This window comes from Ambystoma mexicanum, chromosome 2q (assembly GCF_040938575.1).
Source record: "Ambystoma mexicanum isolate Mex_15411 chromosome 2q, UKY_AmexF1_1, whole genome shotgun sequence".
Lineage (NCBI taxonomy): Eukaryota > Metazoa > Chordata > Amphibia > Caudata > Ambystomatidae > Ambystoma > Ambystoma mexicanum.
In genome coordinates, this window is record NC_090924.1 from 399765804 (window position 1) to 399790193 (window position 24390).

Sequence of the window (24390 nt, forward strand, 5' to 3'; positions counted from 1 at the left end):
TGAATATTCCCCATCAGGCTGGGAATCCTAGATAATAGAAAAAAAACTGTTTCACTTTAGCTTTAAAACTGTATTTCTCCTCTAAACCAATCATGGTCCTCTGGCTCATACTGCTCCCATCCAATGACAGTCCTCTCCCTAAGCTCTATCCATGGTGGCCATCTTCAGATTTGGTAAGTATGTACAGTGGCAGTATGAACCAAAAAGAGCAGAGGGGAAGGAGGGAGGGATCATGTGAATCCATGCCAGACCGATGCTGGAGAACAATAGTGAAAGGTAAGTAACTTAAGCCTTCTCCAGCATGGGATCTGGCATGGATTCACATGCTCATGAATAACGATTACACAGCAGTACATATACACAACCACAGGAACAGACTCGCCTCAATTGAACAGGTTGCTTAGCATCACTTGGCCTATTCAAACTCCTCCCTAGAATCCCTGTTGACACAGTAGAAACTTGTGAAGGGGTGCGTGGACCTCCACATAGCAGCCCTGCCGATGTTGAGCAGGGGCACACCAGAAAGAAACGCCGTTGTTGCTGCAATAGCACTGGTGGAGTGGGCTCTCGGCCGGCCTGGCAGCGGTCTGTTAGCCAGTCGATGACATTGCATTATCCAGCCGGAGAGCCACCTGGAGCTGGAAGCCTCCGATAAGGCCTTTCTGTGATTCACAGGTCCAAAATTGTTGAACAGCTGAGAAGTCTTCCGAAAGCTCTTTGTGCTTGGCCTCCAGCGAATGCAAGGCCCGAGCCTCCAGCGAATGCAAGGCCCGAGCCTCCAGCGAATGCAAGGCCCGAGCCTCCAGCGAATGCAAGGCCCTCCGACGACTGATTCGGGAAGACAGGCAACACGGAAGACTTGTTGAGGTCGAACTCCAACGATACCGTCAACATAAAGGTGGTATGTGTACGCAGTAGCACCCTTGAAGCGTGGAAGGACAAGTACGGCTGCTTGCACGACAGGGCCTGGATCTCCCCGACCCACCTTGCCAAGGTGATCGCCACTAGGAAAGCCGTCTTCCACAATAGAAATTTGAGTGGGGCCTGATGCATCGGCTCAAAGGGCGCCCCAATGAGCTTAGTCGAGATGAAATTGAGTTCTGAAACCGGGGGAAGGAGCCTTCACCAGCGGAAAAGTCCTGCTGCAACCGGATATGGCAGCCAGGTGCACCTTCATAGAGGCATGAGCCAGTCCAGCCTTGGCCAATGAAAGCAGGTATGGTAGGAGCTGCAGGGCTGTGACTCGCAGAAGGGTAATCTTCTGAGCCCGGCACCACACAGAGAAAGGCTTCCACTTATAGATGTAGCACATTACCGTTGAAGAGGCTCTGGCCTTGGACAGGATGTCCTTACACTTGCATGTAATGTCCAAACTCTAGGGCTGCAGGAGCCAGGCCGTGAGGTTCAGCGATGCTGGGTTGTGGTGCAGAATCGCCCCTCCATCTCTGGAGAGAAGGTCCTGAAGTAGTGGCAGCATGATGGATGAAGCCGACAGACGTCGCATGTCTGGATGCCAGATTTGCCGGGGCAACGCCAGAGCGACAGGTATCATCCTGCAGCGACACGGTCTGCATGTGTTGATCACTCTTAGCGGCAGTGGGAAAGAAGGAAAAGCCTATAGTAAAAGTCCCTCCAACTGGAATGAGAATGCATCCCCCATGCTCCTCGGCTGCAAGAACCTGCTGGCGGACTTCCAACTCCTGGAATTCATTGCGAAAAGGTCGATCTAGGGTTGACCCAATTTATGGAATAGAAGATCCACCTGGTCCTGGCAAAGCTCCCACTCGTGGCAAGAATGTAGCTCGATGCTGAGCCAGGTGAAAAGGGACGAGAAACCTGTCCTGACGAATGGCCCAGTGCCACAGATCCTGGACCTCCCTGGAGAGCTCGTCCAGCCCAGTTTCCGGATGTGGAACACAATGGTGGTGTTGTCTGTGACGATCCTCACCACCTTGACCCTCAGCGATGGCAGGAAGGGCACAGAAGACTGTCCGAATCTCCAGGACATTGATGTGAGGCGTCTTTTCTTCTGGCGTGCAACTGTTCGGTGTGAGCTCCCCAACCTTTCAGAGAAGCATCCGTGGTGACACGGAATGGGGCCCGTTACGTGAGATGAGAGCGCACGTCCCACCACTGTATTGCTCATCGGAACTCCTCGTTGAGGGCGATCTTGTCCATCCAGGATCCAGAGACATGCAGCCCCCCCGCATCCAGAAACTCCTGGAGAGGTCTCATCTGTAGTCTGCAAACTAGGAGGAGGTTGATGCAGGAGGACATCAGGCCCAACAGCGACTTGACGGTCCTCACAGAAGCCGACCGTGCCGACAACAGGTGCTGCACCTTCCCTAAGATGGCTACCACCCTCTCTTTTGAGGCAGACGCCAGGCAAGTCACTGTGTTGAGTTGGGCTCCCAGAAACAGAGCGTTCTGCGATGGCTCCAAGCAGGAGTTTGGATAATATCCGTCAGCAAACGCACAGTTCTGGCCGTGTGCCCAATCATCCAGGTAAGGGTAGACGTGGATGCCCTCGAGACGAAGATGTGATGCCACAAGAACCAAGCACTTCCAGTCCACTGCCAGTTCAGGCCTGTTTCGGTGTCAGAGCCCTACTCTGCTGGCAGTGCCAATGCCGTCCTCCGCTGCCATATGCCTGCGAGCAACCTCTGTATGCCTCTTGTGCAGTGGAGCGGGAAGGCTGCTGATAAGGGGTGGTGTAGCCCTTGGAAGACCTGCCGGGTTTTCCTCTTGAGAAACAAAAAGGATGATGACCAATGTCGCTGCAGGGTACCCAGCGAATGTGCCATCTCCGTGTCAGTCTTTATGATTTGAAGAGACTCGCCGACTGCCTTGTTAAACAGGTTTTCCCCATTGAATGGCATGTCCAACACCTTAGACTAAACATCCGGCCTGAAGTTGGTGGCTTTCAGCCATCCCCGTCGACGGAGAGACACTCCGTTTCCGATCTGACGGAATCTAGTGTCCGACAACATCCACCACCACTGTGATGGCGTGCTCTGAGGCCACTTCCCCCTCCTAGAACAGCTCAAGCGCTTCTGTCTTCTGGTCAGGTAGGAAGTCCAAAATAAGGCCCATCATATACCAGAGCTCCTGGTCGTAGCGGGACAAAATGGCCAGGGCATTAGCAACCTTAATGGTGCTGGCAGCCGTATAGATAATACTCTTCACCATAGCGTCCAGCTTCTTCCCCTTCTGGTCCGGGGGTACCATGGACGAGGACGACAGGTACACAGAGCGTTGCATGTCCCCGGCTGAGACCACAAAGGCAGGTCAAGGCTGGGACCTCAAGAACTTGGGGGCCGAGTACAGGACTCTGTATTTCTTTGAGTCTGTCCCGCTTGGGTGGGGCGGTGCTCAGATTCTTAAACAGCGCTAGGCCATCATCCCAGATACCGTCCAACAAGGGGACGGACAGGATGGTCTTCCTCTTGGACTTGCAACGTTTAAAAAACGGAAGCTTTCCTTTCTCATCTCATTAGGCACCAGTTGAAAGAATTCAGAGGCCCTGGACATCATTGAGTGGAAGGAGCCAACCTTACCTGGTGGAGAGGTGCTGTGCGGGTCATCCGCGCCTGTTGGCACAAAGTCATCGGCCTCATAAGTTTCCATCGCCATAGCCTCCGTCTGGGCTGAGGGCTGAGATGTAGGAAGAATGAGAGGGGCAGGCTCTGGGCTGCTATGCCTCTTCTGGAAAGGTAGACGACAGGGTTCACCCTGCGGTGACCCACCTTGCAACAAGGGTCCCTGGCCCCTGGTCCCATTTGTGGTTCGAATAGGTGCCCTCAGGCAGGTCGTCGCACTCATAGGAGCTATATAGATGTGCACCAGCACACTTGGTTCAGCCCCTTGTTCTGTACCCCTCCTAGGGGCCATAGGAGCCTTACTCCTTCCCTTCCCCCTTCCCGGCTGCTGTACCCTTTCCAGGGGTCTTCGCCACGGCGGTTACCTCACGATGTGCCGGTAGGGACACCTGCGGAGCAGCCATCACTGCGACTGTGGCCAAAGGATGTGGCCCGGTAGTGTTTTAAAATATACAGTGGGCACGGACGAAGGATTAGATCATTGGCCAGGGCCCTAGCTAGTGGACCCTAAAGACATTTATAGTGGCCATGGCCATCTAGTGGGTCAAAAAGAAACATTGGGGTAACATGTACAGTGGACACAGCCAAAAGGCGTGGCTAATGGCCCATATATAAACAATGGTATAACAAAACCTTTGACTCGACAGAAGTAGAAAAAAATCAAAAATAAAATCATAGTTAAGGTGCCATTAAGTTGCCTGGATTTAACACAACAAAACCCTTGAAATTGAGGGGATGTGGTAAGTCGTGACTCGGGGCGTTCACGTTTCTAAGCCCATATGCACATACATATTATAAGAGAAGGGATTCACGACAAACAAAAAGTTCAGCTGGTGATGACTTCCCACATCTGCTGAATTTCAAGGTTTTTGTTGCGTCTGTGCAACTTATCAGCACCTTAACTGATGTTTTTTCAGTGAACTATGTATCACAAATATGACATACCTGTAATCGTCTTTGACGCTTGTATCTGCTTAGATTCACATGCTTTGCATAGGCTGACATCTAGTGGTAGGTGCAGAGGCTTGCATGACTTCGAAATTCGAAAAGGGATGTCGACACGATGCATCTGTAATACAATCCCTAGTGTGACGTATACTGTACCCATGGTCCTTCACGCGTCAAGGTCCTCAGATCGTTTTGTTTGCGACATTAGGGAGCATTAAGTATGTGTGTGAGTGCAGGAAGGTGAAGAAAGGTTTAAGATGTTTCCGTGTATGTATCTTCAACTCCAAGAGGTTAAGAAGGGTGGGCACATGTAAATCTAAGCAGATACAAGCATCAGAAAGATGGCTACAGGTATTTAATATTTGTCTTACGAGACTAGTGGATCCGCTTAGAATCACATGTTTTGCTTAGACTACGAAGCAGTACCTGGAGAAGGTACAGCAGCAAAAAGAGGACTTAACACCACCTGTCCCACCCGAGAATCCCTCCTTGTACAAGTATCTACACAGTAATACTGAGTGAAAGTGTAGATTGAACTCCATGTTGCTGCTTTGTAAATAGCATCGAACATCAAATTTGCAATGACATCTAGGGTAGCCCTGGTACTTCGAGTTGAGCGTGCTGTGGGTGTGAAGGGTAATGTTCTTTTGGACAGAGAATAACAAAGTTGAATGCAGTTAACAATCCATTTAGAAATGGCTGATTTAGAGACAGGATCCCCTTCTCTTCCAATAGCTAAGAAGACAAAGAAGGTACCTGCCTTTCTTATAGGCTTGGTTTTATTTAGGTAGCACATAAGTGCCCTCCCGACATCTAGTTCATGGAGGCTTCTTTCTGATTTTAGGTTCTAGAACACTGAAAGTTCTATGGACTGAGTGAGGTGAAACCTGGATATAAATTTAGGCGAGAACCGTGGAGGTGCTCGCAAAGACTACTTTGTCTTTGTGAATGGTTACAAAAGGGTCTTGAACGGATAGAGCTTGCAGTTCACAGACTCTCCTTTAAGCGATGGCTATTAAAAAAAAGCAGTCTTAAAAGGTGAGCTGTTTGAGACTAGCTTTATGCATAGGTTCAAAAAGGGTCCCCATAATCTTTGTAAAAATGACCTTTAAGGCCCACCCAGGGGGCAGAGTTAAAATAGGGAAAATATAGTCTTTTGAATCCCTCCATGAAATCTTTAACCACAGGAACGCTCCACCAAGATTCCTTGCGTTCTGATGTAGTGTATGCTGAGAGTGCAGCTCGATGGACGTTAAGGGAATTGAAAACCAACCCCGAATATCAGTAGGATGGGTAGTGTATTAGGTTAGAAGGTGAGCAATCAATGTGGTTGACATTATTTGTCTTGCGCCACAAGATGGGTCCACTTGTTGAAATAACATTGCGTTTGGTTTCCGTGACTTCTTTAAGATGTTCATGCATCTTTCAAGTGCATTTAAGTGGCCAAACTCTAGGACTACGGGAGCCAAGTTCAGTGCTTGAGAATGTGGTTAGTGTGTTGTTCCCTGATGCTGGCACAACATGTTGTAAGGGCTGGGTAGGTTGACTGGAGGGCAAACTGACAACCTGAGCAGGTGTGAGAACCATGTTTGGCGTGCCCACATTGGGGCTAGAGATGTTCCTGGTGCATCTTGTGGATTATTTTGTTCAATAGTGGTGTTCCGGGGGGGGGGGGGGGGGAGTGTACCCAAATGTCCCTGGGCCAACTGAACCACAGTGTGTTCCCCTTGAACCCTGTCTGGGGAAACCTGGATGTGTAATAGCAGCATTTTGTGTTCTCTTGTGTCGCAAAGAGATCTAGATCTGGATGTCCCCATTCTTTGAAGACGATGTCTAGAATGTCGGAGTTGAATTCCCATTCATGTTCTATGGGAAGGTGCACGTTTCTGCTTAACACGTCCGCTAGACAGTTGTATCCCATGTAACATGATGTGATAAAAGAAAGATTTTTCTGTTGAGAGACCAGTTCCAAATCCTCTGAGCTAGTTTAGAGAGACTTTGTGAGTGTGTCCCACCTTGCTTGTGTATGTAAAACATGGCTGCTGTGCTGTCTGAGGACTAAAATGGTCTTCACTGCCAGTTTGTGTTGAAAGGCTTGTAGGGCTTTGAATACTGCCAGTAACTCTAGAAGGTTCATATGCTTCTTTGACATCGATTGTGTCCACACGCTATGCCCTATTTGGTGGAGATAATGGGCTTCCAACTCTGAAAGGGATGAGACTCATTAAGAGTTGCTTCCACTGGGGGGCGTGGCCAGCCGCAGAACGATGCGGACGTAGTCCCTTGGAGCCCCTGAGGCCGCCAGCTTGATCCTGATAAAAACTCCTGAAACTGGAGCAAAACCACCACCTAAAATAACGTGCCTTGCGAGGAAATCAAGCAGTCTCCAAGGCTAAATTCTATCCCAAAATCGCAAGGTGGTGTCAGAGATATTTACTGAAGTCTCAGAACTCAACGATGCGCAGAGCAGTGATCAAAATGGCTGCCAAGCTCCTGCACCACTGTGGATGAACCGCTGCCCATAACTGAGAATCGCCTAAAGAGGGTCATCCAGCCGGAAGACCCACTGACTCGGAATACAACTGCATCAGACACGTGGGTCGCGAGCAGTACGACACCGGAGCTGAACCCCTCTGTCTGGACGAGCGCATCGACCGTGGCTCACCATCGCCACGACTGTGGGAAACTGAGGCAGCATAGACAGCCGCCCTGGCACCGCCTGCAGACACGGATCATCCGGATGCAATCGCTCACAGCACGGATCTGAAGGCTCCATCTGCGACCCAGTTTGCGGTCCCCCTGAGGTGTATGAGGAACAGCGAGCCCTGGGGTAGTCCGGGTTGCGGCGCCTGGAGATGAGAGTGTAAGAGCGGCCCCTGTGACCCAACCAAGCCAGAAGAATATCCATCTGCCCCAGGACACTCTGTCAGAAGTGACCACACACACCACCGAGCTGGTTGCCACGTGCCTGCCCAGTGGACGTGCAAAAGAAGTGCTCGGAGGCGTACCAGGAGCACATCCCTGTTGAGTCAGCGGCCACTTCTAATTTGTAGTGGCACCTTCCAGCCGTACACCAAGCACCACACCAAGCCCCCACTATAACATTCACTTGCTATACCTACTTTCTTCCTCCACCCACGCAGACACACAGAAGGACTGGTATGCTGCCCTTTCAACACTAAATAGCAAGCCAGCAAATAGCACCCGACGACTAAATCCCTCACAAAAACTGAACCAAATGCACTAGTATTGCCCCCGAGCGCCTCCCATTGTAGTGATTTTGGAACCAATGCTCATGTAGAACGTGGACCTGCTTGGGGCCCATCTGCCATAACGCAATACAATTCGGCGAAGAGGCAGCATATGTCACACGTGGACAACTGGGTGGCGTTGACGTCTTGTCACTGCGGTGCAACCTCCCATAATCACTGCTGTACTGGACTCTTACACTGACCAGGTACATGCACCTGGAAAATGTAATGCAAAGACACACGCCACTGATGAGACCCTGACCAGCCAAAGCTTGACACCTAGAACTGACCTTATGCCTACTTAATGGGGATTGAGGAGCTTGTTGGATGGTGACATACCTGTGCACACCCTGCAATAGCACGACAGAGAACGACGAATAGAGAAACACCCCTCCCTTACGTGGATCACAATAGGGTGGAACTCACAGACACCAAAACCTAAGAAGCATTCACAACCATGACATAGCAGCACTATTTTCTAACAAGAGAGTAGTGCATCCTGGCCCGAACAAAAGGGTTGAGAAGGCTGCACCATCCCCTTCCTCTCAAACAGCCAGCTACACATCCTTATAAGAACAGAGCTGGTAACTGTAGACATTAGAGACTACACAAGGACTGGCCGTCGTTACGCCACAGCCCTACCCAGGAACAACCGGCTCGACATTGTAGAGGTACAGATTGCTCATTGCCTGCCCACAGCAAACTGAGAGTGGACTGCCCCCTGGGCCACCCCGTGCCAGAAGTGGATAGACCCTGGTTGGCAACCCCCTCGCAGCCCCTACTAAGTCCAATACTCAACCAGGCACCTCTTGACCACACTCTCACACTTTGCTTCGACGTAACAAGGCAACAAGTGGTTATCCATCAACGCCCACAGATAGCCATGGTCAAGGACAAACATAAAAAGAACTCTGCCACACCCGTAGCAGCTAACCCCACCGCTCAAGAGCCACCAGACATCACAGCAGAAACGGAAGACACCATATCTCTTAAAGATGTTATGAATGCAATTGCCAATTTGCGTGCTTCCATGGAAAAGAAGATGGATGGCATCAGTGCAGACGTCTCCCTCCTGCGCCATGATCTCCAGAAACTGACATCCCGCACAGGAGAACCGGAACAGCGAATATCCGGTGCAGAGGGCGGAATCCAGAGTATGGAACAGCAGATGTCCAGAGTTATTGCTCGGCAGAAAACGATGGCGGAGAAAGGGTGGAAGAGGGAGAAGGAAGATCGCGGCGCAATAACATCCACATCCTAGGCCTGCCCAAACAATCTGAAGGACCAAGCATGGAACGATTTCTGGAACAATGGCTAACAGAAATGTGCGAACCCAACACAATTTCCAATTTCTACTCGATTGAACGTGCCCACCAGATGCCGACTCGGTGACCAACGCCGGGTTCACCACCATGCACAGTGATTGCAAAACTAGTGAACTATAGAGACCGTATGCGCTACTTCAGATGGCCCGCGCAAAAGGCACGATAATGTACAACAGGTCTCAAATTGCCTTCTTTCTGGACTACACAAGAGAAGTACAGCAAGTTAGACAGTCCTTCGACCAGCTAAAGAGGCAACTAAGAGCTCTAAATGTCAAATACGGTCTTGTGTTCCCAGCTCAACTAAAGATTTACCACAAGGGCACGACGGTGCATTTCACGGACCCTAAGGATGCACGGAAATGGGCAGAGCAACACATCGAGGGGGACTGGAGATCTGCCAGGACCAACAGGAACAAGAACCCACCGGTTCAACCACCGCGTGACCAGGAACACAACTCGCCTCTACCCATAGTGAATGATTAGAATACAGTCCCACCCACGATGGATCGCTGGCCCTACTAGCCAGATGCACGCCTATGGAAGGTAAAATGCCCACACAACAGATTGGGCTCCACTACTGCCAGATGTGATGAGACACTGAAGCTGCGCGGCCCAGGTGGTTCCACCCCCCACCCTATACGAGAACATAATACTATGCTGCTGAATCCCCTTGGGTTCCTGGGACCAGCAACACAATTTGTTTGCATGACTCAGGCTTGATCGTTGATAACCGACTGTTGTTTATTAACTAGGTTTGGGCGACAGATGCTTCAGATTGGGGTGGAGTATAGGGCAGGGGGATGGGAAGTTTGGTAAATAAAAACGAATTCCACAATCTACCAACCAAAAAGTACACACACTCCAGCCAGCTGTTCTGAACACTATATGCAGAATAACCTCCCAATGCCACTCTAAACATAGGCACACACAGGCCTATCGACATAACAACGGCTGGGGATAGTTTTAAGACACTGAAATTCCTAATGTGGAATGTCAATGGCTTGGGTAACAAAATCAAAAGACGTTTAGTCATACAGTTTCTGAATAGACACGCCCCAGACATCGTTCTCCTCACAGAAACACAACTGGCAGGCACAACGTGCAACCTATTCCGTCGCACAAACTACCGCATAGCACTACATGCTGGTTTCTCCATGGGCTCTCGAGGGGTTTTAATACTACTACACAAACTAATTCCATTTAGCCTGTCCGCTGGTGGTAGATTTGTGCTACTCCAAGGCACGTTATGGAATGAAACCGACACAATTCTTGTGGTATATGCCTCACCATCATTGCTCACAGAAATGATCCAAGGCATCACACCTGTAATTGTGACCCACACATCTGATATATAGGCAATAGGAGGCGACTTCAATGATGTCATGGATACAACACTGGATTGTACACATATCCGGATTCGAAACCCAAATGCGAATACCAAAATTGCCACATTCCCCTTGGCACTCAGAATAATAGATATATGGAGAGATCTACACCCTGCGGAGCAGGGATACTCTTGCATTCTGGAGTCCACGCCGCTCTCTCGAGACTGGACCATTTCTTCCTTCCTATGATCGATGAATATAGAGCAGTGAGTGCTACCCTGCTACCATGCGGTATATCCAACCACTCACCTTTGGTGATGGAATTAATGACGAATAGACCGCGCCACCCTCACACCCCCAACATGGCACCTCAATAACTTATCTTGGATTGCCAGAGCTTATTGAACACCTACAGACCACCACAACCACATACTGGGAGCTGAACACCGGGTCGGTGGACAACCCAGCAACACTGTGGGAAGCATACAAACCAGTCCTCAGGGGAGAAATTATCCCCTGGACAGCAACCCACAGGAAAAATCGCCAGAGGTTAGTAGTGGAGGCAGAGCAAGAGGTGATGCTGAGAGAAACAACAAATAGCCAGTGGATCCCCCGACACACACCGCTCGCTCCTAGTGGCCAGGGAACGCCTCCATAAGGTCCCTCTGGACAACGCTAGACATGCACACTTCGAAATGCGCACAAGAGTGTATGAAACTGGGGACAAGGCGGGGGAAGATCCTGGCTTGGTTGGAACGTAGACACGCTGGCCATCAACATGTCAGAGCAATCAAAAGGCCACAACAGGCCCCCCTAACATCAGACCACGATATAGCTGAAAGTTTTGGGGACTACTATGCTAACCTTTATAAACCACCAGATGAGCCAAGCGACAAACTGATCAAGAAGTAGATAAGAGTGTCTCAGGAAGGAGGTCATCTCCCTTCGCACCCTGGCAAGGCTAGTAGGGTTACTAGTGTCGTCGATCCAAGCCATATTTCTGTGACCCCTCCACTACAGAGCCCTCCAAAGACTTGAGATCAGACACCTTCAACAGGTGTTAAAGTTCCAGACAATTCAGTTTGACCAGGAATAGAACATAGAATTACAATGGTGGCTACAGAACATAGTAGCGTAGAACGGATGCACCATTTTCAGAGACGGGCTGGACCTAGTCCGAGTCGGACACTAGGAGAGCAGGCTGGGGGGCAAGATGTGGGTCATTAGAGACAGGAGGCAAATGGGCACCGAAGAACTGCATCTTCATATAAACCATCTAGAACTATTAGCTGGGTCCTTCGCGATCAAGGCTTTTACAAAAGACAAAACTGCTGCATTCTCTCAAAATGGACATATCAGCAGTCAGCTACAACAACCACTTAGGAGGGACGAGGTCCAGACTTCTTGAAGAGCTAGCGAAAGGTTTCTGGCACTTCTGCTTCCAATCTGCGATTTCAGTCACAGCCGAGTACCTGCCAGGAGCTCTCAGTGTAGTGGCAGACTGGAATTCACTGTACTGGAAACTCAACATGAGCGTCTTCCAGCGTTTGGATCGACTATGAGGCCCAAAGCACATAGATCTGTTTGGGTCCAGGCTGAAGTCACAAACTTGCAGCTTCTTCAGCTGGAGGCTGGACCCGGACGCCTTAGGAACAGACGCTTGACTGCAAAGCTGGCACGGAGGGGTGCACTACGCGTTCCCTCCGTCCATAATGCTGAGCACAGTATTAGCAAATGTTCACAGGGAGAAAGCGACCATCGTGATTGTGGCACCCGTGTGGAAGTTGCAAGTCTGGTTTCCAGCTGTGATGGAACTTTCCTCCGATTTCCTGCAGATTCTACACCTCAGAGACAGACCTGCTCAAGGACCCGGCTGCGTCGTCTCATCCTCATATGGAGGGGCGTCATCCCATTGATGGCTTGCAGGGTGTCGGGAGAAGATGGGAGATGCCAGGCATTTTGAATCACATTGCCCAGCTTATCTCAGACTCTTGGGCCCCCGCCACCTGCAGGAGCTATAACATGGTAAGTGAGAAATCTGGTGCAAAGGCCCCTGCCCGCCTTCGCCTCCATTGGCCCCATTCTGCCCTCCCCTTACTCTCATCTTTCTCTCCCATTGGACCAGATGAGCTCGCAAGAGCCACTCTATGAAAGTCTCCTCCTCCAGAACCATCAAGGACAACATCACCTCTCTAGCCCCAACCTTGGCCGACCTCTACAACCACTTGTTCGCCAATGGCTCCTTTCCTCAACCCCTTAAGCACTCTCTTGTGCACGCTCTCCTAAAAAAGCCGTCTGCTGATCCTTCTTGCCCGGCTAACTATCGCCCTATTTCTATCACCCCTTTTTTGGGCAAACACATGGAGAAGCTGGTCTCCATGATAGTCTAGGCATCACGGACAGGGCACTGGCGTGTCTTACCTCCTGCCTTTTAAACAGACCACTATAATCATCCTTCCTTTCCCCCCCTGGCACTTGCCACCTTGGCCCGCCCAGCACGTGCCTGCCCACCTTCCCTGGTGGTACCCCAATCCTGCACTTCTCCCTATAGCCCCTGACCCCTTGCAGTTACCACCTTTTTCAAAAACTTGCACGGTAGGCTTGTCACAAGGCCAATATAACCGCTGTGATTCCAATGTCCTCCCTCCACACCGCCCCACCTTGTCTTGTGGCGCCTGGAAACACTTGTGTATAGGCACCATACAAATGTCCAATAAATGAATAAGGGCAAAGTATTTATCCCGTTTCTGACCCTTTATTATCGGTCCTCAATTTCCTAGCCTCTCTCATACAGGAGGGGAAGGCTTTCAGGCTGGTAGGGGTATATAGGCCAGCAATATCAGCATGACACGTCGCCATTGACGGCACTCTGCAGTACATGTTATAAAAACACATTTTCTGCCATTAAAGAGGTCACAATTCCCTTGTTAACCCCCCTTAAGTGCCACTGCTCCAGGTTGCCACCGACGAGCCGGCTCGTCGGTTGTGGCACTCTGCTTTGCTCGATCCCTGCATCGCAGGGATCGAGCAAAACTGTAATCCAACCCCCGGGCTATCACTGCCAGGGGGCTCGATTACCTTCAGTTTCACGTCGGCATGAAACTGAAAGTAAAATCACTGCAGCAGCCATTTTTGTCTGCTGCAGTGAAGAAAGAAGGTAAGAGCCCTTCTTGCTCCGTGTCGATCTCCGGCTGTATTTCAAGCCGGAGATCGAGGCGGGTATCGTTGGAAAGGGGAGATTCTCCCCTTTACAACGGTACCCATTGTGTGGCATTGCTGCCCGTGGATCGGGCGCTGGGCGCGCGATCCGCGGGCAGCAATGTCACCGGATCAATACAGATCTGTTTGTGACGCGGGGGGTGGGGGGGCTGCTTACTAGGTAAGCAGCCCCCTCCCCCCCGTGCCCCAAAGCAAGGGGCCACAGCGCCAGAGACCCCTGGGTGCAGATGCGAAGGGGTTTGGGGCCCTGGGGCCCACTAGACCACCAGGGACATGGCAAAAAGTGGTGTCCTTGGAAAGGGAAGGTTCTCCCCTTTCCAATTACACCATCTACATGAGGCATTGCTGGTCACGGATCGGCGCAGAGCGCTCGATCCGTGACCAGCAACCCACTGGCCCACCATGGATCTGTTTGGGGGCAAGGGGGCTGCTTCAAGTAAGCAGCCCTCTCCCCCCTCCTGGCCCCCAAAGCATGGGGGCACATGCATGTGAACCCTGGGGCAGATGGCTGACCATCTGCCCCCAGGGAATGTAAAAAACAAAATGAAATGATGGGAAAAGGGGGTGGGGGTAGCGGTGGGGGGCCACTAGCCACCATGGATTTTTTGCTGAATGAAAGGGGTGGTGGCCCCCCCAACCGAAGTAGAAAGGGGGGCACCCCTTGTAACCCTCCCTGGGGGCAGATATCTGCTCCTAGGAAGGGGCATCTGACCCCAGGGAGGGATGCATGAGGTGGGGCCTTCCATTTGGGGTTGGAGGGGGAGAAGGCCATCCGCCGTTCCAGTAGAACATTTGCCGGCAATGTCGGGTGCCCCTCAGCCCCCCCCTAAAAAGCAGCCTACAATTGTGTATTATTTTTTTTGTTTACCCAACTTCGCTTGGCGCAGATGGCCACATTAGTGTGCCAATCTGCCCCCAAGGTGCCCAAACCCTACTGCCCCATCTATTGGGGGTCCTGCCCCACCTTTTGTGGTGGCCCTCTCCCCCCCTACCCCAAATGGCTCGGGGGTGGGGGGGGGGGGACACCTCATGCAGCCCTCCCTGAGCCTCCTAGGAAGGGCTGCATTATGTGCCCCCCCTCCGTTCGGTGTGGGTGAGGAGAGGGCCACCACAAATGGTGGGACAGGCCCCCCAATAGATGGGGCAGTAGGGTTTGGGCACCCTGGGGGCAGATTGGCACACTAATGTGGCCACCTGCGCCAAGTGAACTTGGGTAAACAAAAAAAAATACAAAATCGTAGGCTGCATTTTAGGGGGGGCTGAGGGCCACCCTAAATTGGCAGCGAATGTTCTACTGTAACGGGGGGTGGCCCTCTCCCCCCCCACCCCAAATGGAGGGCCCCACCTCATGCATCCCTCCCTGGGGTCAGATGCCCCTTCCTAGGAGCAGATATCTGCCCCCAGGGAGGGTTTTCATCGGGACACCTGTGGTAACGCGGGACGGTAGGCCATGTGTTGTGTTTGTGTGGTTTTCATAACGTTTTAACCCATTTGCTGGTGCCTTTGTCACACAACCTTCCATTTCCCAAATGTGACCTACATTTAGTCGCTGCTTTAGGCGCCATACACTTTTGTAACCTGCACAAGTAACCTACCCTTGAAAAGGTCTGCCTGTGCTCTTTCAAAAGATGTATGCTTGCCGTTCCTCACTACATTGGTTTTCCTGATGTACACATGCTAAGTGCCTCTGTTCAGGCCGTGAGCGTAAAACTCCTGTGTACCATGGCTCAGTGGTTGGCTTGTGGTATTGCTTGTTTTGTAAAACACTACAAAAAATCTGTGCTCTCCTAACTGCAAGAGTCGGGGGAATGTAGCGGAGCATTGCTTTTCTCAAAATTCATAGAAGCCATTGCCGTACCAAGCCAACCATGTCCAACAGATACCTTTTTTCAGTAATGTTCCTGCTTTACCCCCAATCTATGGCAGTTTCTCCTACCTAGTTGTTGCCTGACCTACGCAAATCACCCCTTCCTGAACTTGGAATTCTGTCCACTTTTCAGAAATATATGTCTTTTCGTCCTCCAAATCGGCTTTCCTACCCTTTTCTTCCATTCCGTCCATGCATGTCCAATTGGCAAAAATGGCCAAAATCACCTACTTCTCACAAAACGGTTGATAACCACATCAAAATATTTGTTTTCTGTTTCCACTCAACCTGTTCTTGAAAGCCAGGAAATTGGGGAATTCAGCACAGCAAACCATTCGTTCCTAGCTCTTACAAGGAAAAAAACCACAGGCTACTTTGTACATCAGTTTATTGGCATTTTTTGGAAAAACTCAAAATTTCCCCCCTTTTTGGTTATTTTCTCTCACCCCCCTACAGCAACCTTGGATTCCTGAGCTGCGTTACGACTGCCTACAAGTGGGGGAAAAAAAGGAGCCAAATTTGGCCGAGATCTCATGTAACAAAAAAGTTACAAGCCATTGAATAGCCACATACCAAAATCACCAAAAAAGGCACGGGCACTGGGGAGACATACCCATGGCACTTAAAGGGTTAAACATTAGCCTTTAGATTTTTTTGCAAGCCTTAAATCATTTAAGAAATGTCCCACAAATACTGTGTTTTACAAGTGTGCAGCTGTGTAGTATGTAGTACAAGTATCAAGCTGTACATTTTCCAGCAGTCTGCAAAGGATTCGAAACTCTAGTCTTCTGAATTACCAGTGATCAGAGACGATGCATCCTTGTAAAGCCTAACTAGTTCCTGCAATGAGCAAACCAATTCAATACCATAAGAAGTTGACCACAGACTGGGCATTGAAGGGGAAGTTTTGTGAACGACAAATAAGCATGTGCAAATGAAGTATGAGCTGTATGGTTATTCCAGCATACAGAGAAATCAGACTGGATGAGCACACAGACAAATGCTCTAAGCAAGCTTGCTACCTGTTTTGGGATGTACCGTCCATTCTCCCTCAGGACACGGCTCCGAATTAAGATTTGACTGGAATAGAGAGAAAGGAAAAGTATAAGCACATCTTAAATTAATTAAAATACAAATAAAACTATTGCCATTATATGTGTTCTTTTTTCTTTATTAAGATAAATATTTAAACCTTTATCTTTCCATTCATTTTCAAACCTACAAAATTTAAAAACAAAATAAAGAGAATACGCCCAGTAGCCCCCTTAGAGTCCAACGTTTCCCCATACAGAATAACATTCCATGAGTTACTCTCACAAAAAGTTCGCATAGCATTCACCAATCTCTATTTTTCCATTTCCCCCGTACCTGGGATTATCTTTCCTTATTTCCCCCCAAAATGTCCTTTAAAAACTGGATGGTTGCAATTAACAATGGGTACGAATCACTTGCTGTGATCCAGATAGCTTCAGCGTCTCCCATGCCTCTTCCTTCAATCAATTTACCAAGGTATCTTGTACGGATCTCAGTTAATCATGGGCAAAACAAGAAAATGTGTTTCAATGTTTCTGTATTGTCCTGCCAATTGCACAATCTACATCTGGAACTTGTCCATATAGTTTCAGAATGTGTCTCGTTGGCAAAATTTTAAAGCAAAATCTCATGAACTGTGATCTTTACCAGTCAGATGGAGAATGTTTTAGGTAAGTGCCCAAAGCGTCTATCAGGGCTAAGCAAACTTTACCTCATTGGGCTAGAAGTTCTCTTTCCGACTTTTCTGCTGTATAAGACCCGAGTAGGGGTTGGGATTTAGATCCAATGTGCATTTTCTAAATAGAGAACGATTTCCAGAGCATGCTGGCATATATGGATGTCAGCCACAGCTCGTATCTGATAACCACTAGCTGAATGTTTTGGGGGCAATCTCAAGATCTTCATCTTGCCAGGCAAACATTGGGCAGGATGGAACAAGGGGACAGACTGAGGGAGCGTGCCAGTGTGTTCTGACACATACAAATGGAATAAAATGAAAAGGCAGCACTGATTTGCTGAAAGCCCAAAATCCCCATTAAGAAGGAAACTTTTTCACCTTTAAAAAATACTGCTCTGGCGTTATTTCCATCTGTTCTTCCTTAAACCACTGTGATTAATAAGGCCCTGCCATGCCCAGGATATCTTGTTGTGCTTCAGCAAAACCAGGCAGGATTCCTGAATGACAGGCCCTGTCAAAGCAACTGTGAGAAAAAACAAGGAACTCCACTTTTACCCACAGGGGAATAAACATTAATTTTCTTTACAAAGTATCAAAGCTCAGTAGTTCAAAAAAAAACTCCAGCTATCTGCGCCATGTCAATTTCAAGGCATCTGTGCTTCAAACAAACTCCTGCATACAAGAAACAACTATAGCTGCAAGACAGTGTGGGAATCCAGAGGGAGATGCAAAACCACACATGTAAAATGGGCTTTGCAAACTCAAGGAGAGAAAGGCCCGTTTTAAAAGTAACCTGTTGAATGAAAGCCTGCCATTATCTAGCAATGTGAAGGGGTTTGTTGCTCGGGAAAACGCACACGTGTTATTTTATTCAACTGGCTTGTTTAATTCAGGACCAAATATAAGAAAGTAAAACTGTTAAACCATATTGCTGGATTTTGCAAGTTCCAAAAGGAAAATAGGTTTCTGCTAGAGGGGGTTGCTACCAACAAGAGGGCCTCTCTCAGTAGATACTAACACCCCAGTCATAATCATTAGATTTGATAGAATCTAGTCTAGGCTGAACCCACTGACAATGGAATTTCCAGGACAGGAAAGTGATAAGTGGGGAGAGGGTAATAAACCTTCAATCAAGCTGAAAACCCCCACCTTGCTCGGGAGGAAATGACAAAAAAAATGGTCCAGTGACAGACAAAAAAGGACTGCCATTTGCTTCCGAAGACTATTTAAAGACTAAAAATGTAAAGAGTTATCTCTGCAGCAATACTTTGTAAAAATGTAAAAATTTCGCAATTTAAAAAGTGATTTTAAGGGCTTTCATTGAAGACATGGTAGAATTCACTGACCCCTTGGAAATAGAAATGGCAAAGAATCAGGGATTGCAAGGAAAATATCCATGATGCCAGTGCAATTTTTATACTTACATCCCTTGTGTTAATCCACACATGTGTATAAAGTTATGCAATTTTAGGCCGAATTGTTGATACTCAAAATTACCAAAAAGTATTAAAAGGGGGAAACAATGTTTCACGGATTGCAAAGTTGGAGTGCTATGCTCCACATAAAATATGTAACCAGTGTATATAATTTGCTAAGAGATTTCAATTGTATAAATGTACCGTTTGTGGCAAATCGGATTTTGGCTAAAATAACTGTGTGAGGTTTTTGAACACTAAACTCACATCATAAATCTGCTCTCCTGCTTTCAAAACCAACCAGGTGACAGCAAGGCGGAGACTAGCACCCCTGGCCAATCACATGGGTTAGAGGTGTGTTTAGCTAGGCCTCTCCAGCCATATACTTTGGTTATTTCACTATGCGTTATAAGTAAGAGTGCCTGACAAGACTCTAGACACACACTCTTCCTGATTTTTCAGCGTCAGCGCTCCTGTTCCATTCATCCTGCTGAGTCCAGATTCCAACTAAAAGGCCAAAGCATTGCTGACCCTACTCCAGGGCCCACTGCAAAACCCAAGCATTGCCAATCCTGTTCCAGCAAGGCCTCAATTCTGAAATCCCACTAAAATTCCCAAATAACCAAAGGGGAAAGCTGTGGTATTCTTTTGGGAAGCATCCTGAACCAGCCCGACTTGCTGCATCCAGAGATGCCTGTGCCATCCAGTGACTAGAATTACCATCCGGTGACCTGACCTGCCCAGCTGTCCTTTTCCAGGCACGCTGCCGTGTAGTAACCAGAACCATTGACTGTCCAAAATCCCAAAACTAAAAGTGGACTGTAGGTATAATCCCTACCCCATAGAAATCCATAGTCTATCTTGTATTGCATTTGTCCTTATCCCACTCTAAGCCATCCCAACCCTGATAACTTATTAAAACTGTCAGAATTATCTGTGGTCTTGCCCATGATCTCCAAGTGTTAGCGCCACTTTTCTATTAATTTCTGTCTTGCATAGATCATAAGCGATATTGTGTTTAAATAAATTTTCCCTAAAGAAAAGGGGTACGGTGCGTGAAGGATTACAACTGCAGCGTAACTTCTATTCACGTGTGGCGTTCCTCTTTTCTTAGCCATTAAATCTAGTTTAAGTAAAATGTGCCTTTCACTTTTAAAACCGATTCTCTTTTTCACTGCTATATTTTCTTAAAAACAAACCTCGCTACACCTTCCGAATCACCACCTAGAGACCTATGTTCACCTCTATGTTGTACCTGTGATATACATCTACCCTCCAGCCCAAAAACCACACTCCAAATCAGAGTATTTCACCCGTTTTTATTAAAAACGGTTTGGGTAATTTAAAACGGGAATTAAGAAAATGCAACTTTTACACATGTGATTTGGCTGCAACATGTTTTAAATTTTCGGTTCATTTTCGAATTATATGCTCTTGGTAATCCATTGCTTGTGATTGTTATTGTCTATGCACTGTTACTTTAGTGAGAAATTGTATTTACCTTAAAGTTTTAACCACACATTGGTTGTCCATTTGAGGGTGTCATTTCACAACATTGCAAGGGGTTTCCACTCATTTGGTGAGGGAAGGTCGGCTTTGGATTCCGTTTTCTGCCTTTTATTCCCGATTACCTGCTGTGTCTTTCTATCCATTCAGAATTCAATTATTTGTGGGTTGAGGGAACATTGCAGGGGGGGGGGAATCCTAACTCGGGTGCTATCTTTCCTAAATCAAAAAGTGGTAACATTCCCTGGTGTTTTGTATATGTTCCACTAAAAGGTTAAACCAAGTGCATTGCTTACATTCTCATTGTAATTATCACCCCATTGGTGATTGCTGCCACATATTACAAATTGTATGATTTCTTTTGAACTTTAAAATAAATAAATATTGCATTTTACCAACCAGCCTGGTTCATGGTCCATCGTGACCCGGGGTATTTGAAAAGGGGGTGTGATACAAGTTGTGTACCATCTCAAATTGAATCCGCATTAAAATAAGGATAAAAGCATCTCAGTTGTGCGCTACATACTAGGCCGAGACCAAAGTGTGTCACCTGATTGAAATCCTTAACAACTGGTTTGTTTAGCTATGATGTACAATAACTGTATATCTTCCAGTATGTTTGACGAGACGAATATACAGTCTAGGATCGAGGACTGGTTTCCATTTGACCAGGTTGCCTTTGGTGGTCGATTTCCCTTTGTTTGGCCATTAAGGATGTAGAGGTCTTTAGAGTGCATTCTCCCGAGCCATGTTGTGGCACGATTCATGCATCCAGTCATGCGTGCCTCCTATTCAACGATTATACTCCACTTTCCATCAATGCATGGGATGTTCAGATCTCCTCCCAATATAATAAATCTGTTCTCGTGTGTTCGGATGAAAAGGTCGATAGCTTCCATTATCTCGTGTCCAGGTCGCTGTTATCAGGGGATTCCAATAGACATTTAACAGCAGACCCCAAATGGGTCATTTGGTCGCGTCAGCTTTTTAGGGAGAATTCTCAAAAATGTGCTTATTCCCTTCACCTTAGAGACACCCAGCAACTTTGCTGGATTTTGAGGGCTTGATTTTTTTTACCTGGAGAGAGTGCAAGCCTTTTTCCCCACTCTCATGTATTTAGATATGTGTTTACCTCTGTGTTTTCTTTGGTTATGGAGTTTAAACAACTTATTTAAACTACTGTTTCCCTGAGTAAGTGAAATTGACTTTACTAGTCTTTTAAATTCCTAGACCCAGACCCCCTATCTTACAATAGAGTGCTGGAGGGGTTACTTAGTATCCCGTGACTAGATACTCATGTAGCAGTCAAATGCTACCCTTTCCTCTCAGAATGGCTGGTGGCAGTGATTTTACAACGAAGTACCATGATTTTTCCCGAACGCAAACTATTCATAGCTCTGGTAACGTTAAAGTGCGGGAGCCAAGGTTTTCAAGATGGCGTCTGAACCCCCTCTGTAAAAACAGGACCCGGTCTTCTTTTTTCGCCATTTCTTTGTGAAAAGGTCCTTCTAGAGTTTGTTTCTTTGTTTGGTCTCTTTGTTCATTCGCCTTTGGCGGCTTCAGGAATGAAACCCACCTCTGGGGGTGGAGTGAAGTAAGGGAGGTGCCCGAAACTCCCTGTGCTTAGTCTCCTAGGAGACCCAAATGCACTCTGTGGTGATAGGCTGGCTGACTGTCCGCCAAAGACAGCCACCCTGCTGGGCGAGTGACAGCTAGGCTGGAATGAATGGGAGAGAACTGAATAAAAGGTGAGTGTCTTGGCTTGGAAGGCAGAGTTGACCACTGGAACGAAAGAACCGAAGACAAGCTTGAAGAGGACAGCTGCTGTAACTCCTGGACCATTGGTTTGCCTGGTGAAGCCCTGCTGCTGGTCCGAAATGCCAAATTCACCTCGACAGAAAAGCCCTGCAAAAGACGACTTCTCCCTTTGAGTTGCTGGGACCAATCAACTCAACAGTAAGCCACCTGGATACCTATCTCGGTGCGGGTTGCATTTTCCTCAGAGTGCTGCAGGAAACCGTATAACCAGGGAGAGGGACACCAGATTGTGTCTGTTACTTACAGCCACAGGAATTGAAGTTTGCCAGTTGCAAGCTTTTTGCCCAGTCCGAGTGCAGTGCAGGAGTGCCCGGACGTCCTCCCACTTGTCCCCACGAATGAGGCACAGGAACAGCGAGATCTGCAGGAACAGAAGACATCAGCTGCATCTTTTTCTTCATTGTAAGGTACTGTGAAAGTGCTTTAAACTTTTGCAACTCACAGGCCTAATCAGCTTGTGACCCAACAAATGATTCTTCTTTTTACAAACTACTTCTGAGAACTTGTCCAGAGACTTTACCGTTTACTTACCAGAACCGCTTTATCCTATCCAAGACTTTCGCCCATTGACTTTGGCCTAGCCTATTGAATTGCATTGACTCTTCTGGTGAACTCAAAATATCTACATAGGAATAATTGTAACCTTTCATGTTCTAATAACCTTTACCTTTTACTCCTCTTGAAAAGTATTCTGAAATAGTATTGAAGCATATTGTTATATAATTGCCTCCTTCTTATGAATGTTTTATAACTGACAGATAAATAAAAGAGAAACCTTGAGTGTAAGAGTTTATTTGAACACCTGTGATTATAGACCTCTGTGTTAACATTACTGCTCACATTCCCCTCTTGAGATAAGCCTGGCTGCTCAACACGCTGCCAAAACTGTGTAGTACAAACTTATACCAAAGGTTGGTTTGCTTACACCTGTAGTCATAGTTGTGTGTAGTGTTCCCAGAGGGTACTGCATACAAACTTTCCCCAACAATCTTTTGTGTCAAGTGTGTCATCTGCAGGAAGGGGTTCGGGCTGTGAACCTTGAATACTTTCATGCCGGTGACATTCTTTATTAGGTTTAAGGCTGAGGGTCTACCGTTCTCTACACCATAGGACGGGTTTAGATGCGCAGAGTAGCCATCTAGGTTAGGCAGAGCCCTCAACCATGTCTCTTGAAGGCATGTTATAGCCATCTTCCCCTGCAGATACCGTAATCCTTTAATAGAGGTCTATGTCCACTGTTGTTCCAACAGCCAAACGTCCATGTCTTGTTTTGTTGTTAAGAAGAGCACTTTTGTAGGTCAATGTTATTTGCAAGTTTGTTGCTGTATGCCTATCATTATAGGCTTTACTGTCGATATGTCTGACTTCACGGACAGTGTTTCCTTTGGTCTTAAAGGATACCTTGAGCAATCCCTTTTGAGTTGACTTGGTGGCATTAGGTTGATCCTTCATCAGATTCTGTACAGGATGATTGCTGTCTTCTATCTTATCAGTTCTAGGTTTATCCAATGTAATGCTCTTTGTTAGCATTCTTGCAAAGTATTGATCCATAGATTGATTTCTTCAGCGATCTTCCGCTTGCCTAGTTACTTTTTCATCATCAAGGTAGTCTGATAATTCAAAACCTACTGGCAACAGTGGATGTGCTAAGTCTGAAAGGGATGCTTTTATGATCTGTCTTTAACCGATTCCCTTGGAAATTCCACTATTTTAGGTCTTCAGATTTAATAAACCTTAGTGGAGGGATGTGTTGAAAGAGGTTCATTACGTTCAGGCGGTTAAGAATTAGCCGATCCTCCCTTAGCAAGAGGCATTGAAGTTGTACCGCATGATCCTCAGTATTTTTTATTAGTTTCTCTCACCCATCTTTTTCCCCCCTTTAGCTGGAGCCATTCTGGAGCCATTCCTTCAGGTTCCACTTTTATATTTGGCCAGCCCGATTAGAATGTTTTTTCCGCTTTATCCATATTGACCTTTGTGATATTATAAATATTGGCTCTTTTCTGTCCCAGCGCAAAAAAACTGGGGGTGATCCGGATTGGTTGTAATTGGTGAATGGGTCTATGAGTCTTTCTCTCATCCATTAAGAGTATGTATTGGTGTTATACTGGAGCGGGCCAATCGTGTCTCCTCCCTTACACCCTCTCTGATTTCATTTGTTTTACTTTCATCTCCGGCCAGAGAGGATGTATTAGCTACATCCTCCTCATCGTTAATGTATGTTGAAAGTTCTAGTAAGTCCACTTCCTCATCTGATATATTTGCCATTTTCTGTCTACTAGAGGATTGAAGATTCTGCTCTCGCACAAATTCCTTGCCTTCCTCTATGGTTACAGCTGCCAATGGAGGCGGTCTTAGGTTCTTTACTAACTGCGCTGATGGGATTGCGATATGTCTTACAAAGCT

At 47.6% G+C, this 24390-nt stretch overlaps 1 protein-coding gene across 1 annotated transcript in view; it reads right to left on the reverse strand.

Annotated features, from left to right (window-relative positions):
• The window catches only part of LOC138569443 (ER membrane protein complex subunit 3-like), a 243048-nt gene that overhangs the window by 209313 nt on the left and 9345 nt on the right, over positions 1 to 24390 (reverse strand). The window contains exon 2 of the mRNA XM_069647416.1: positions 16557 to 16614. Coding sequence (XP_069503517.1) covers positions 16557 to 16614 — 58 coding nt within the window. The remainder of the gene's footprint in view (positions 1 to 16556; positions 16615 to 24390) is intronic.